The sequence below is a fragment of the Carassius auratus genome, chromosome 48, assembly GCF_003368295.1.
Source record: "Carassius auratus strain Wakin chromosome 48, ASM336829v1, whole genome shotgun sequence".
Lineage (NCBI taxonomy): Eukaryota > Metazoa > Chordata > Actinopteri > Cypriniformes > Cyprinidae > Carassius > Carassius auratus.
Window position 1 is genome coordinate 421823 of NC_039290.1, and position 17342 is coordinate 439164.

Sequence of the window (17342 nt, forward strand, 5' to 3'; positions counted from 1 at the left end):
CGAGAGAGAGAGAGAGCGTGAGAGAGAGAGAGCTAGCCCCGGCCGCACGCTCACCATCTTCAAACAACACAAACGCTGTCTTGCTCTCTCTCCATCACGCATATTAATCAATTGACACAATGTTGTCGATGTTTAAATCATTTAAAATGAGAATGTAAGTGTGCTCACCCCATTTTTGTTTGTAAGAAAATATTTGATTACATTTCATATCGCAATATAGATCACAGAAAAATAAAATATCGCAATGTAATTTTTTCCCAATATCGTGCAGCCCTAACAATAATAACTCTGATAAACACTTAAAAATAAAAATATACAGTCTTTCTCTTCCAGAACAAAGTTTTTGTTCAATCAAATGTCCATCCGTGTTTCTTTTCTAACTCTTTTCTTCCTTTCCCAACCATTTAATGGTTGCAACGAAGTTGATTGAAATTAAGTGGTTTCATTGCTTATGTCCGAAGTACAAAATGTCAAGTATTGTTTTACTATGATGTAACTAAATGCAATTAGCTAGCTTGTTTGTTTATTCTGTTTATTGGCTGAGTTAATAATGCTTTCAGCTTCAAAAAAAAAATTTAAATAAAAATTTGTATGCCAGCAGTATGTCCTCCTGGGAAATTACTTCCCAGGAGGACTTGAACAAGAATTTAGCACATATAAAATGACTGAAATGTCTCTTCCCCGCCTAGAAAAATCAACTAACAAACCACACGCATTCAGGATGTCCAGCCCCAACTTCCCGTTTCAACACACATGTTGACACAGGAGGGACAACTGCATTTCTTGGGGTGATTATATCTCAAAATATCTCAAAACCAGTCTTAAAGCGCTTACCGTGAGTCTTCTCCGTGAAGATCACCTTTGAATCTGAGCTGAAGTTCTGACCGGTGAGAATCATCTGCTGGCCTCCGAGAACCGAACAGGCATCCATGTCCTGCTTTTCTACCATGGGCAGCTCGTGGGCAGATCTCTGGGCTACAGAGTCAAACAGAGAGCAGACAGTGGATGAAGATGATTGGATTTAATTAATATCACACGTTTGAACCCTAAGAATATGGCCCATGAATCGCAAAGTTTCTGAGACCACCTATTGATACCCAAAAAAAACACTCAACCTCATGTTTACAAAATTAGTCTAAAAACTGAACACATAAATGTATAAAATGTATTATTGGTAGTATTAAATAAAATAATAATATATTTTATACATTTATATGTTCATTAAAGTTTGGAAACATTACTATTTTTTATGTTTTTTTTAAGAAGTTTCTTCTGCTCATCAAGCCTGCATTTATTTGATCAAAAATACAGAAAAAACTGAAATATTGTGAAATATTATTACAACTTAAAATAATAGTTTTCTATTTGAATATACTTTAAAAAATAATTTATTCCTGTGATGCAAAGCTGAATTTTCAGCATCATTACTCAGTGTTACAGTCTTCAGTGTCACATGTAACATCCAGTGGATCACATGATCATTTAGAAATCATTCTAATATTCTGATTTATTATGAGTGTTGGAAACAGTTCTGCTGTCTAATATATTTGATCAATAAAAGGTTAAAAAGAACTGCATTTATTCAAAAGAATAAAAAAAATTCTAATAATATATATTCTAATAATATATTTTCTTTACTATCACTTTTTATCAATTTAACACATCTTTGCTGAATAAAAGTATTGATTTTATTAAAAAAAAGAAAGAAAGAAAATTACTGACCCCAAATTACTGACCAGAAGTGTAGATTGTTATTACAAAATATTTATATTTTAAAACATAGCTTCATTTTTTTTTTTTTTTACTTTTTATTCATCCTAAAAAGTATCCTAAAAAAAGTATCACATGTTCTGAAAAAATATTAAGCAGCAGAACTGTTTACATAGAAACACACACACAGAAAAATATTTACATATAATATTAAGTATTTAAATAATATAATATAATATAATATAATTATATGATTCTTAACATTTGATTTAATTCAAATATTACCATAAAATTCAAATATAATTTACAAAATGATATAAATGCTGTTATTGTTGCTTGGGATGGGTTGCTTCCTAAATGATACAAGCAATAACAATAACAACCTTAAACTATGAATTTAGTATTCTACTCATACAACAGATTAGGAAGCAAACATATTTTAGCTCAGGGAATTAATTTAGAATTATTCGCTTTGGAATTAAGAGGCTTAATGAGAAGAATGAAATGAAATGAATTTTCTTCAGCCAAATGAACACGGTGTCATGTAAACAAGCAGACAGAATGATCCGGCGTATTAAACACCGCTTATTTACTTTAAATCCTGTTTCACGTGGTGCTAAAGTGTGTTGTTACTGTATGTTAAGGACATGCACTAGTGAAACTTATCTGTAATTTAATATTTAATATTAAGACAAATACGAGTGACCTTTGGACAGATGTGTGACGTGCTGTAATCTGAAATAATGAAGCGTATGAAGCTGAACTAAATAATACAGTGTTTTACCTGTCAACTGGGTGAGATATGTCTGCAAATACAGCAACGATATCAGATTAACTTCCTAATAAAGAAACTGTAATTTATCAGGCTCATTTTAAATTCATTCCTCTTTTGCACAGTTGACCTTACTTTGCATTGAACGAAACCTAACTGAGGAGGAAGCAGAGCAACCAGAAACCAGCAAGTGTTCAAATCCTTGACCCTAAACAGATCAACAAACCTGTCAGGTCCTTCAGAGTTTAAGCCACCGAGAAAGAAGTGAACAGGGTCAGCTTTGATTTAATTCAGCACATTTCGTTACTTTGGAGGCTAATTTTACTTACAGCATTCGATGGGATGCGAAGCAGCTTGCAGAGACACGTGTTGGCCTCCTTGCTGGGGAATATGAACACGGAAAACCAGTCGAACACGCGTGTTTTTCCGCCCAATGTCCGTCTCCCCTTTCCGCAGCTCGATGTCGGCATTGCGAAGCTTGAGAATCCCGGCGCAATCAATTCTGAGAAGCATTCAGAGCTTGTTATTATGCAAATTTGAAACCAAAAACTAGAGGAAGAAAGATTCATCATCATCACGGTTTCCTTACACTGCTTTCATATTATTCTTTGGCTCAAGAGGAATCTCCAGGACTTTGGTGTTGCTGATGATCTTCTCGTAGCTGCTGGTGGAGACGGTTTTGCCGGTAATGCGATGGACCTGATAGAAAGCATGAGGTTTCAGGATTCGCTCGTCTGCCGTGCCAATGAAGATCTGTAAACCCAGCGGCTCCTTGCCTCTGTATCCACGTAACTACACACAGAAAAGTGAAGAAAGAGATATTTATTAGCATGATTCAGTTCTAAACTCTCATTTGTAATGCGCACTACTGTTCAAAAGTTGGGGTAAAAATAGTTCACATTTTGGAAAGAAATTCCCTCATGATGACCAAAGCTTTATTCAATTGATCAAATATAAAACATAAATTGTAAATATTATTACAGTTTAAAAAAGCTGATTTTTATTTAAATACATTACAAAATGTAATTTATTTCAGTGATGCATAGCTGAATTTCATGCATCATTCCTCCAGTCTTCATGATCCTTCCAAAATCATTCTGATGTGATGATTTGATGCTCAATAAACATTTCAGATTATTGTCAATGTTGAAAACAGCTGTGCATATCTGAGGACTTTTCAGGATTCTTTGCTGAATAAAAAAAAAACATTTATTCATTATTTATTTTTTACATTATAAATGTGTTTACTGTCACTTTTAATCAATTACTTTTAATTTAATGCTTCCCTGGATAAAAGTTTTAATTTAAAAACATTAAAAAATACAAATAATAATCCCTCCTTTTTTTTTTTTTTTTTTTTACTGGGGGGGGGGCTTGGGGGGGGGTTGTATTGTATTGTAATTGTAACTGTTAAAAACCCAATAAATAAATAAAGAAAATTAAAATAAAAAAATAAATAATAATAAAAACAAATGAAAAATGTATATAAATATACAAAATATCTAATATTTGTCAGGATTGTTGATGTTTTGGTCTTTGTTTTTGTTTTTCTAAAAAAAAAATAAAAAATAAAATTAAAATAAAATAATTGAATATCTCAAAATTGTATGTCCAGATGAGATTAATTAATTAATTGTGTAAACTGTGAAATACATAAATACCCCCAAAATTTAAAAAACAGCAGAGACCAGGATCTCAGACACACAGCTCTTTCAGCAGAGGTCTGCTCTCCTAATTGGGAAGCACAGACCTGCTTGAAACATTAGCATTTCCAGAAACCTTGAACTCAAGCCAGAAGGGCATGTGACGTTTGCAAACTTCTAATCTCCTCAAACTCATCAATCACCCGAGAACTCAAACTGTGGGAAGGTTTGTGGCCTATGAGTCCTTCCAGTGCCATTTGATTGATCCTGGAAGATACATTTCAAATTCAAACCAAAATTTGAATGAATTTGGTGCGGCAGTTTGCAAATCATACAGTGCCTGAGTGCAAAACAAATAAACAATCTAACATTGGGGGTATGCATGTACAGATGAATGTGAGATTGCACAAAAGCATCCTGGCTTGCTGTCTGAATTCCAGCACTGAAGGTTAATAATTCAGAAGAGCTAAGTCCTGTCTGACACAGAGGCAAATGGCGCACATTTTCATATGCAAAACATGGCAAGCCCAATGAGAAAAACAACTATGGCCTTGTCATCTTGTTGTAGATGAGCAAGATATGGTGAACAACACAACAGGCTTTATCTGCCTACATTATAACTTCACGTATTTCATGACTAGAGATTTTGGAGTGCAATTTAAGGGCTTCGTGCAAGAAAAAGAACAGTTTTAATATAATATGGGAGTGAAAAAACTACTTGGTCATATAGAGAGCTTAACTTTTCCATTCAAACAACTTGTAATAAACTAATTGTAGGGACAATCTCTAAAATTAGAGATAAATGCATTGCTCAAGGTAACTTTGATGATCTCTGCAAACACAAACTTTATTTATCATTATATATATATATATATATATATATATATATATATATATATATATATATATATATATATATGTATATATATGTATATATATATATATATATATATATATATATATATATATATATATATAAATAAAATGCAATAAAAAAATAAAATAAAATGTAACTAACTAAAAAAACATATAAATAATAAAAGTTAAAAAGTAATACAAATAAAAGGATATATTTAAGAAAACTGCAATTTATAAATAAAATAAAAGTGGTAAATATAATCAGAAATAAAAACAATAACGTAAATAAAACACAAATATATTACATAAAATATATAGATTTTTTTTTAAAACTGTGATTAATGCAATAAAATAAATGCAATCAATAAAATTTTCAAGTACCAAAAATATAAATACATTTAAAAAATGTTTAAACATATCTATCTTTTAAATGTATGTGTTATATTGAAGATCTTGCATTTTGTTAAATAACTAACAGCCTTCAGTTTGTGTCAAAACCACACATCAGATTTTATGATAAATGAAAGTATAAGCCACTTTCAAAATAACTACATTTCAGCTGCTTCCTTTGCAAACAACTAATGGAAACACTGACGTTTCTTAGACTCCTTTTCTGATTTACTGAAAATATCCAAATCACTATGACATGATTGCACAAACAGAGTCATGTGAATACTGAAAGCAGATGACACACAAGAACGCAAGTAACAAATTAGTTGTTCACTCTTAAAAAAAAAGAAAAAAGTATAGATCGGAAGGAAGCGTGCAGAAACCACAAAGCATGAAGATGCAGCTAAATTTACTCTGGAATTCAAAAGCAGACTGAGCAGGGCATGTGTAAACACTACATTGCTCATATATAGTGGACTCAACTGGTGAACAACAATGCTGCATCAGATATGTGGACTGAAATGTGTTGTATGGAGCCAAAAGAGTCTCAATAAAGATAAATGCACACACTACATTCACATATGCACACACGGGATTCATACATGCACACACATGATTCATGAATACACACACAGGATACACAAATGTGCACAAAATTTACAAATGCACACACAAAATTTAAAAAGCACAGAAGATTCACAAATGCATACAAAATTCAGAAATGCTTACAAAATTCAGAAATACACACACAATTCAGAAATGCAAACAACATTTACAAATGCACTCAAGATTCACAAATGCACAGGACAAGATTCAGAAATGTATTTCTAATGCACACACACATATATCTGGATTTACAAACTGCTTGCGGTCTGTGAACTTCACTGCATTTGTGTGTGAATTTTGAGACTCCTCTGACTTGGCTCAACACACAAATGCCTTTTTTTAAACAGGGAATGATCAGCAACCAATCAGATGTCTCCCTTCTTTTAGCCAATCACAAGAACGCACTCCACGTGGTTGTTTACTTATAAGCCAATCACATGAACGCGTTCACACAGCCTATTTATGAAATTGTATGGAAATACAGATGTTTAGATTACAATTCAGGTTTATTTTTTATTATTTTTTACAAAATATAAATTTAAAAATGTCTCAATACATATAGCCCAGACTGTGACTGCAGAAAAAAAGTTAACCATGGATTCATAAATTTGCAATAGGCAATTATTTCATTTTATTGAAATATTTTAATGAAAGTAAAAAAAAAAATTGTTACACCTTTTTGAATATTTTAAGTATATCTAAATATTCTTTTGGATGCAATATAGAAGTCACTTTAATTATAATATTTGGTCCCTACATGAAGAGAGAGTCAGTGGTCCGCTGAGAGAGGAAAGTGACTCTCCGGCTGCGCAAAGTGAGTCGCCGCTGCGAGAGGAAAGGGAATCGTTCGCTCAACTTCGCTGGGTGAGGAAAGTGAATCGTTCGCTGAGGAAAGTGAGTCACTCGCTGCGTGACTCGTGAGGAAAGTGAGTCTCCTGCTGCGCAAAGTGGGTGTCCGGCTGCGCAAAGTGAGTCGCCGGCTGCGTGAGGTAAGTGAGTCGTTCGCTAAGGAAAGTGAGTCGTTCACTGCGTGAGGAAAGTGAATCGTTCGCTGATTGAGGAAGTGAGTTGTTCGCTGAGGAAAGTGAGTTGTTCGCTGAGGAAAGTGAATCGTTCGCTGATTGAGGAAAGTGAGTTGTTCGCTGAGGAAAGTGAGTCGTTCGCTGATTTGCTTGTAAGTAAACAATCCCCCACGTGGGGTGCATTCTTGTGATTGGCTCAAACAAGGGAGATATCTGATTGGTTGCAGATCATTCCCTGTTTAAAAAAAGGCATTTATGTGTCAAGCCAAGTCAGAGGAGTTTCAAAATTCACACACAAATGCAGTGAAGTTCACAGACCGCAAGCAGTTTGTAAATCAAGATATATGTGTGTGTGCATCAGAAATACATTTCTGAATCTTGTCCTGTGCATTTGTGAATCTTGAGTGCATTTGTAAATGTTGTTTGCATTTCTGAATTGTGTGTGCATTTCTGAATTTTGTAAGCATTTGTGAATCCTCTGTGCTTTTTAAATTTTGTGTGTGCATTTGTGAATTTTGTGCGCATTTGTGTATCCTGTGTGTGTATTTATGAATTATGTGTGTGCATGTATGAATCCTATGTGTGCATATGTGAATGTAGTGTGTGCATTTATTGATACTCTTTTGGCTCCATAGTGTTCAGCTGGAGCAAAAGAATCGTAAATAGTACTAGGTAAAGTAAACTAACATGTTGATGAAAATCATGCTTAAAAGCAAGCTGAATCATGAAAGTTGAATCATGAAGGCGATCTTTAACGGAGAACATACTGACATGTTTGCTTAAGTCTCCTGCTTCTCAAACATTTCTCCTAAGAAAAAGAGCTCAATAATGTCTCCTCTAAAGCATCTTACACTGTGCTCAGATTTGTCATGATCCTAAAACAGATGAACTCAAACATTTTAAAGTAACTCTCACAAATTATTTAAACTACGCCATCCACATTAATTGGATATATTTATAATTTTTCTGAGGGTGAAAATGAGAAAAAACTGCCATGAAACAAATCATATTTCATCCTAAAATAAATAAACAAAAAGATAAATAATGACATTTAAATAAAATAAATACATAATTATAAAAAAATATATAATAAAAAAAAAAAAAAAAAAAAAAATTATATATATATAATTTTATTTTTGGGGGGTGTAAAAGCATAAAAATAAATAAATAAATAAATAAATAAATAAATAAATAAATAAATAAATAAATAAATATAAATACAATGCATACTTGAATAAAACAAACAAACAAATAAATAATGTATAAGGAAACTGAAATATATATTTTTTATTTTATTAAAAAAATTGAGGGGGGGGATAAATGCATAAAAATAAATAAATAAATAAATACAAATTATATATTATGATATTATATACAAAAAGAAACAAACACAAATAAATAAATTAATAAGGAAATAGGAAATACATATATATTATTATTTTGGAAACATGACCTAAGCAACCTGTGACTGCTACTTTTTACGAACATCATAATTTTAGAGCAGAATCCTATAAATACTGTCATTGTGCACGAAGGTCTGAGTGTAAGCGGGTAAACACGACCGTTTCCATGGGCCATCGGAGAACCTGGTTGCCATGGCAGCTGGTGAGCTGGAAAAGTAAAGTAGATGAAGGAGCAGTCGTGAGTAACTCCAGCGACGATCTGCACTGACCACAGCCAGTGCCAGGGAATGGAAAGCATTAAACACTTTGGCTTTGCCAAGGCAGTCTGCAATCTTTAGCGGAGCGCTCACATCGGAAGGATGCTGGCCGCTCCGCTAACAAGACCATTAAAGATGGTTTACACTGAGAGAGCAAAAAGCAACAAGAGCGCTTTCATATAAACTGTTACCAGAGCAACGTCAAACTTAAAATGGTAAACAAACGGAGCAATTTCTTATGTCTTCAGAATACAGAGAAAATAAGAGAGACAAAAAAAGAGTGTGTGTGTATATATATATATATATATATATATATATATATATATATATATATATACACATACACACACACACATACATACACACACACACATATATATATATTTAGAATTGCAATTAATAAATTTAACTTAAATAGTAATACAAATAAATACAGAAAAATGGAATAAATAAAATAAAAATTAATACAGATGAAATATATATAAAAAATGCAATATATAAATACAATAAAATTAAAGAGGTAAAAAATAAAAGATATAAAATAAAATAAATGCCATTTATAAAAGATTTAAAAGATGTAAAAAGTAATAAAAAAAAACACAAAGGATAATGTAAAAAGTAATACAAATGTATTTAAAGAAAATATACTTAATAAAAAAGATTAAGTAGTAATAAAAATAATACATATTTTTACAAAATGTCATTAATAAAAAAAAATATATAATAAATAATTAGTAGTTATACAAAAGTAAAACAATTGTAAAATAATACAATATATTGAAATAATAAAAAATAAAATGAATTAAAATATGCCATGTTGCTAGGGTGTACTGGGAGGTTCATAAGGTGATGCTTAGTAGGTGATGGGGTGTTCTGGGTGATTGCTAGGTAGTTACTATTCAAACCCAAAGTCTTGGCTTAACAATCTGCATTATTTGAGGTTTTTCATTTCTGTATCTGGGTATCGGAGTTACGAGCTTATGTTGAAATAATTAGGGTTAGGGATTTTAGGGGAAAAAGTCCCTGACCATAAGCATGAGCATTAACAATAGTGATGCTCGTCTTAGCTCACACTACTAATAAATGAGTGCATTCATTTGTGTAAAGATTGATAAAAGCACAGAAATCACACAGACGAGCAGAAGCCATTTTCATAACACTGACCTGGGGCGAAATCACCTCACGTTGCATAATGACTAGGAAATACCTACACACGGATGTCTAGTGAGACGAGACAGAATGAACACCCACCTGGACCACCGGGTGACCTCCGGTAGGGGCTTTGACTGCCCCGCGGCTGCCCTCGGTCTCATAGTGAGCCCTGTGGTGTGGTTTGGGCTGCACCTCGATGTGGAGCTCGTACTGATCGGTGCGGCTGGGCAGAGGCCACTCCAGCGAGGGCAAGGAAGCCACGGGGATGCTGGGAGAGATGAAAGATGATACTCATGCTTATTTGCTTAACATATCCGATTCATAAAATGAAAAGTGCAGCAGGTGTGTGAGTCGTGGAGGGCTTTGCAGAACATGTTGTCTTATGCAAGTAATACGACTGTCCCACTGATTACAGGTCCAACTAGAAACATATTTAGAATTTGTGGTCAGTAAGAATTATTTGTTTTTAAATAATACTTTCATTCGGCAAGGATGCATTTAATTGATCAAAAGGAACAGTAAAGATATATATATATAATGTTACAAAAGTTTCAAACAAATGCTGTTCTTTTAAACTGCTTTCATCAAAGTATCTGGAAAATAATCACCGTTTCCACAAAAAATATTAAGCAGTACAACTGTTTTCAGCATTTTTTATAATAAAAACAGCAAATCAGCACATTAGATTGATTTCTGAAGGATCATGTGACACTGAAGACTGGAGGAATGATGCTGAAAATACAGCTTTACATCACAGGAATAAATTACGTTTTAAAATATATTCAGTTATTTAATTTTTAAAAAAAAAAATCATAATATTATTGTTTTACTGTATTTTTGAATCAAATAAATGCAGTCTTCAGGGGAATAAGAGACTTTTTTCACAAAAAAAAAAAAAAATCTTACAACCATAATGTTAGTGTTTCTTTTAGAGGTTTATGTTTATTTTTATGTGAAAATAATATTATATTAAATGTATATCTATTAAATTTTTTGTTTAATATTTAAGATTATCGGTATAGGTCAATAACCAGGTCTGCTTAGCCAACTGACAGGTTTGCCAACAGATAATAAACCAACATATTTGTACATTTAAAATTATATATTTTTTTTAATGAAAAAAATATTTTATATATATATATATATATATCAAATATCGGTGACCGATAATTCTAATTTCTATATAGGTATTTACATGTACCATCAAAAATGTAAATAAGTGTAAATTTAAGTGTACATTTTTATCTTTAATTATTAATAAAGACATAATTTACCAAACTGTGATGGCAACAAATTATCTTCCTTTAATTCCCATGACTTTTCAAGCAAACCTTGCATCAAAAGAAAATGAGGAGACTTGAGCAAATATTTACCTGCATATTCCAGGCACCAGCTGTTTAGGCCACATTTGAGGGAGAACGAAGAACGGTTCAGGGCCAGGTTTGGTCTTCACATCCTGGTCACATGACACCAGGTAACTCTCAGTGTGGTTGTCTGGGTAAAGCGTGTAGCTCTGCTGGTTGGTCTTCACGATTTTGGTAGGAATGGAACTAGCTTGGGCGACGCCGAACCCATTCATGACCCCTGAGATGTTATTGGAGCCATATTGGGGAGTGTGATGCTCTTCGTGGCCACCGTGGGGCGATGGGCTGCGTGAACGGACCACTGGCACCAGGTTTCTGTACATGTCGTAGGTCCGTTTGCATAGAGGAGAGGTGGAACGCGAGCCGGGCCGGGGTGAAGGGGAACGTGGCCCCACGCAGCCGTCCTCCACCAGGCTGGTTCGCGGAGAAGTGCCCGGACTGGTTCGAGGGGAACCCGTGTGGATGCCCTGGAGTCGCGGGCAAAGTTCTCCAGCTGCTTGGCTGTTGCTGGGCGAAACGCAAGGGGAAGCCCAAGGAGAGTAGCTCTCTGAGTGCCAGGAGGTGGATGAGTTGCTGCTGGCGGGACTCAAGCACTGCGGCTCCCGGTAAGCCAAAGGGTCTTGACCAGGCACGGTGAGACCGGGACTGGGGCTGGTGTTCAAGAGAGGGTTCTGGAGCGAGTCTCGACCATGACTATAGTGCTCACGGGAGGGCGTGATCTCGATTCGGGGGCTCAGGGCTTGGCTGTTGGGTCTGGCGTTCTCCAGGAAGCTCTTAGGCTCCAGTTGCTCATAGCCGGAGAATCCTTCGTTGAGTTCGGCGAAGGAAGCCGTACACGACTTGATGCCGTACGGTTGAGCCTCCTCCACAGGATAGGAGAGGCTGGGATGAGAGATGAAGTTTTTGTGCGAGGAGATGCTTTGCTCATCTGTAACAAACAAACAATGGACACAAAATGGGTAAGATGCTGCCTATTATTTAAAATCAAATCACATTAATTTATAGCATTCAATACAATACAGATAGATTAAAAGCAGCTTCAAAGTAATAAACAAACAACTGTACAAAAAGTTATACAATTTAAGCTGAAAAGCAACTCTAAAAAGACAATAGTGTCATTATAATCATCTTAATTTAGTTCGGTGTTGGTTCAGTTAAATTCAGTAACAATGTGAATGCTTCAAATTTCTTTTTTTGATCCAAATACAATTTCCACTGTAAAGCAGCTCTAAAAAGACAATACTGTCATTATTAGTTTAATTTCACTGTTCGTTTGATTTAATTCAATAGCCATAAATCTTGCAAAGTCCATTTGTTGGGTATTAACTGATTTCGTGTAATCTGGTTTACGTAATCAGATTTTTTTTTTTAAAAGTACCTGTGATTAGAAATCATTATTTCTTCTAAATATTGCTAACCAGTTTACAGATAAATTTATATGGAGAACATGTGTACAGATTATTCACACAATGACAGTGAATTATTCATAATTTATTGATTCTCTAAATGTTTAGATCGTTTTAGAAAAGAGATTCTACTGTGTAATTTAGTTTAGCTTTGAACATACTCAATACTGAATTTGGGGAGAAAGGCACCTCTCAATCAATTATAATATTCAAACCAAATGTTCAATACATTTAATGACTTTGATAACAAAGAATGGAATATGTTTTATGTTTCTTTTTTTTTAATAACAATAATCCAATTCAAATCTATAAACAATACTCTTTGGTCAAGAGTAATCTAAAAGTAATCCAAAAGTAGTCAGAATACTTTACCTAAATTTAGTAATCTAGATTACATTACTGACTACAGCTTTCATCATGTCATTTATAACCAATAACAGACTACATTTAGTAAGTAATCTGCCAGCATTGCATGTCATTTAGCTAAATTTAGTTCAGTGTTGCTTCACTTTAACTCAACAACAGTGTGAATATTGCGAAATTCAAGTGAACTCAGTTCAACTTTAAAGCAGCTGTGCATTTTTACCCATAGATTTTTAAAGTGCATTAATTTAAGAGTTAAAAGCCATGAACCACACCAACCAGCTATGCAGTGAAGCATCATATTACAAACTTTGATTTGAAGCAAAAAAATCTTTGAAAATCAAGCAAAAAGTCAAAGGCACAAGAGTGTGTTCATTTGAAAGAACTACAATGCCAAGAAACCTTGTGAATGACATAATCATGATTACAAGATCTTCATTACAACATTAATTGCAAAATATCACATATACGTCATTCGCAGTGCATTCTGGGATTGACCAAACACTGAAGAGTTCATTTTGGCACAATTTACTTGTTGCAACTCTGTGATTGGTGGAGTTCTCTGTAGTTTATGTAGTATTTTTTCATTCCACTGTTAAACATGATTATTATAAAAATCATTTAAAATGTGTGATGAGGACTTCACTAGAAGCATGTAACGTTGATTAACAACCTTGTAGCCCATAGTAGGTCTCTCTTTAAGTTACGATTCACAATTTTTACTTCCGGAACCTGACTCTATGGTTGTTTTCCATTTTTATAAAGATTTTGTGTATTAGTTAACACAAACTTTTTTACAGTGAGTCCAATCAACTGTCTCAACCTGGTTGAGATTAGTTCTGGTTCATTTCAAACACACTGGAAATAAAAGTCGCATTGCATTATGGGATACAGTATTCTACATAATGTGCTCTGTAGTATTTTGCACATTTTGAAATGTGCAGTAGGTCATTCTGTGAATACAGAAATTTGCATTCTGTCACATGTCCTGTTTTGATATAACGTGTGATGTTGTGACAGTTCAAGTTCAAATGTCATTACCATCATGCACAACATCAAAATTGTAGAAATGATCACATTATAACCATTTGTGAAAAATGCGATTCTTGTCTAAAATGTCTGACATGATGTTAAATAAATAAATAAAATTAATACAAAAAAATGATGCAAGTTTTTAGTAAAAAGTGGCAATTAAAATATCACTTATTTCAAAATTTTTATACTTTTATAAAAAAATTATTTAAGTGAACAAATAAATAAATAAACATAATGAAATGATTGCTTAACACTACTAGAATACTGTGCAAATATATAAAAATCCTCCCATCGTTTTTATCTCCATACAATTTTGTACAGAGGTATTATATTTAATATACCTTAAATTAAATCATAAAGCCAAAAGGTTATATTCATGCATACATACTGTATTTTATTTTTACATAGGCTACTTTTTTGCAATAGTTTAAACAGCTACACATTATTATGCTGGTAATTCTATTCTTCAGCACACGTTTTATGCAGAAGTTTAGAGAAACAAACCTTGAAGGTCCGTCGTGGGTCCATACTCAAAAAGATAGTCAAACTCCAGCTCATCCTGACAGTGCACCTGACTGAGCTCCTCAGCCAGTCCTAGCGCAGCCTTATCGCTGTAAAAAGAGCTCATCTGTCTCAGTCGGGTTTATTCACACCACAGCAACTTCATAAACGCGTCGAGACAAAGCCGGCTGGATTTCACGCGGGGGTCCGAGCGGCCAAACGTATCAATAAAGTCGAGCGACAGATGCGCGCGAGTGCAAGTTCGACTTCCGCCTTAAACTTCACTCACACCCCCATTTACACTATCAGCGACAAAATCAGAACACGTCGATTTGCCTATCACCAGGGGAAACGGTCGGGAATGGGCGCAACAGAACGGACTGGACGCGTCTCCTGCGTCGTGTCGCTCGAGCGCAATGTAAAAAGAGTGGCACTTTTAGTAAGTTTGTCTGAGTGTTTTACTGCAGGTAACATAAAACCTTCTGTCAATCAGACGGATGTGATCAAATGGATGACACGCGCCTCCTGTCGACAGATACTAGTCATAACTGCGACGATCTGAGTTCAGCATCAGGGCGGGTGTGAATGCTGACCTCATCTCGGAAGAACTGCTGCCCCCGAGTGTTCATCTCTACACAATACGACACGACGATCAGACAAACGAGATGTCTATTGATCTGTTTGTCTGTCTATCTGTCTATCTCTGTCTGTCTATCTGTCTATCTCTGTCTGTCTATCTGTCTATCTCTGTCTGTCTATCTGTCTATCTCTGTCTGTCTATCTCTGTCTGTCTATCTGTCTCTGTCTGTCTGTCTGTCTGTTTATTGCTCTGTCTGTCTCTGTCTGTCTATTGCTCTGTCTGTCTATCTGTCTGTCTGTCTCTCTTTCTGTCTGTTTATTGCTCTGTCTGTCTCCGTCTGTCTGTCTATGGCTCTGTCTATCTCTTTCTGTCTATTGCTCTGTCTGTCTGTCTGTCTCTCTGTCTGTCTGTCTGTCTCTCTGTCTGTCTGTCTATCTGTCTGTCTGTCTCTGTCTGTCTGTTTATTGCTCTGTCTGTCTATCTGTATTTATCTGTCTGTCTATTTCTGTCTGTCTGTCTATTGCTCTGTCTATCTCTGTCTGTCTATTGCTCTGTCTGTCTGTCTGTCTCTATCTGTCTGTCTATTTCTGTCTGTCTGTCTCTGTCTGTCCATTCAATTTCTGTCTGTCTGTCTATTTCTGTCTGTCTGTCTATTTCTGTCTGTCTATCTCTGTTTGTCTGTCTGTCTCTATCTGTCTGTCTTTTCAATTTCTGTCTGTCTGTCTATTTCTGTCTGTCTATCTCTGTTTGTCTGTCTGTCTGTCTTTCTGTCTGTTTATTTCTGTCTGTCTGTCTGTTCATCTATCTATCTATAAATTTTTAATTGTCATTTATCCTGTGGTCACTGCTATTGTACCATTTTACAAGATTCCTTAAAATATTAAATCACCCCACCTCAGACGTCCCGATCCAACTCCGATCTGAGAATTTGTCGGAACAAAGGTGAAAAATAACCCTTAATATTAGACCCCCAGTTATTCCAGACAAATCCAGACTTTTTATAGACTGAAATGACACAATGTGATTATTTACATGGTGGCAGTATCTAGGGTTATTAAACATTACCTGAACTTTCCATTGCAGCATCATCTATGAATAGCCAAGTAGTCTGAATTTTATGTAACTAATGATATTCAGTACTGGTGTTGAGTCATGATGAACTATATAAAATCCTTACTATTTCTGCCACATCTGCATATAGTAGTATTCGGGTTTGCCAATCCAAATTCAGCTGGCCATTTATTATTATTACTAGTATTATTATTAAACAATTATGAAATCATTGCAACTGTAAAAGCTGTGCTGACATTTCATGTTTTGTACATCACAATGAAACTTCAGACATGCTATTTCAACACAAGTGCACCTGAACTACTGCATCTCCTCTCTCTAAATAAACAGAATATCCTCCATACAAATCAGACACAATTTCCCATGTGTCTGAGAAACAGAAGCAACTTCATAAAAAAAAATGCACAAGTTCTGAAAACTAAACAATCTGTTAAATGCATGAGAATAGTCTGAATGAATCAAAATTCTAAATCGAACAGAAAACCACAATATTGCATGTATTGATGCCATTGAGAGTTTCCTCATGATGCAACTGCCCTTTACTGTACATACTGTAATATACACAATATATTTCACTGTCTACTACATTACTAATTAAGTACATTTCATGTAGCATTAACAGTTTTGCTATAAGAAAACTTTAAAAATCAAATTATTGATTACCAGTAATTCACAACACTTCAGCACGCGCCATCCATACCTTGATCCATCGACCTCATGCTGTGGAAGTGCATCAGTCTCCAAGACTCTCTAAACATTTGGAAAATATACAAAAAAATAAAAAATGAATTCAACAGTCCAGAAATAGCCTTTCTGTAAAGTTCATAGCAGAAAAAAAAATCTGGATGGAGAAGGCTGAGAATGAAAAAGCAAATACTCCGTTATAAGATTAAAAAAGAGTGCTGTGAGCTCTGTGTGGTATGAACTCCTTTGCCTGCTCTGAGGATTGACTTGAGTATCAAGCGGCTTCCTTCCCCAGCTCTGGGTGTTTATAATGGGCCAATGCTGTAAAATAACGGGATTCCCTCAGTGTTTCCTCCTGTTTGTGCGCTCTGCCATGGAAACCTGGAGCGGTTCCATCTCGGAGACTCAGGGCTTTCCTGCAGAGCGCGCACTCAGGAATCCATGACGTCTCCAGCCCCTGCGCCAAGGCATTTCTGTGGCTTCTCTCAGACAGTGGCGCACAAGAACTTCATTGTGGGCTTGAAA

The 17342-nt window shown here is 34.8% G+C and overlaps 1 protein-coding gene across 2 annotated transcripts in view; it reads right to left on the reverse strand.

Annotated features, from left to right (window-relative positions):
- Positions 1-17094, reverse strand: part of LOC113065408 (nuclear factor of activated T-cells, cytoplasmic 2-like) — a 32234-nt gene extending 15140 nt beyond the window's left edge. The window contains exons 1-6 of one of the 2 annotated variants that reach the window (XM_026236624.1): positions 16834-17094; positions 11187-12105; positions 9913-10081; positions 3072-3274; positions 2812-2984; positions 835-975 (exon numbers count right to left, since the gene is read on the reverse strand). In XM_026236624.1, the coding sequence (XP_026092409.1) occupies positions 835-975; positions 2812-2984; positions 3072-3274; positions 9913-10081; positions 11187-12105; positions 16834-16891 (1663 nt within the window). In that variant the 5' untranslated portion in view covers positions 16892-17094. Of the gene's footprint in view, positions 1-834; positions 976-2811; positions 2985-3071; positions 3275-9912; positions 10082-11186; positions 12106-14485; positions 14931-16833 lie in introns of those variants that run through there. The other variant, XM_026236623.1, reaches the window with a different exon arrangement.
- Positions 17095-17342: the final 248 nt, after the last annotated feature.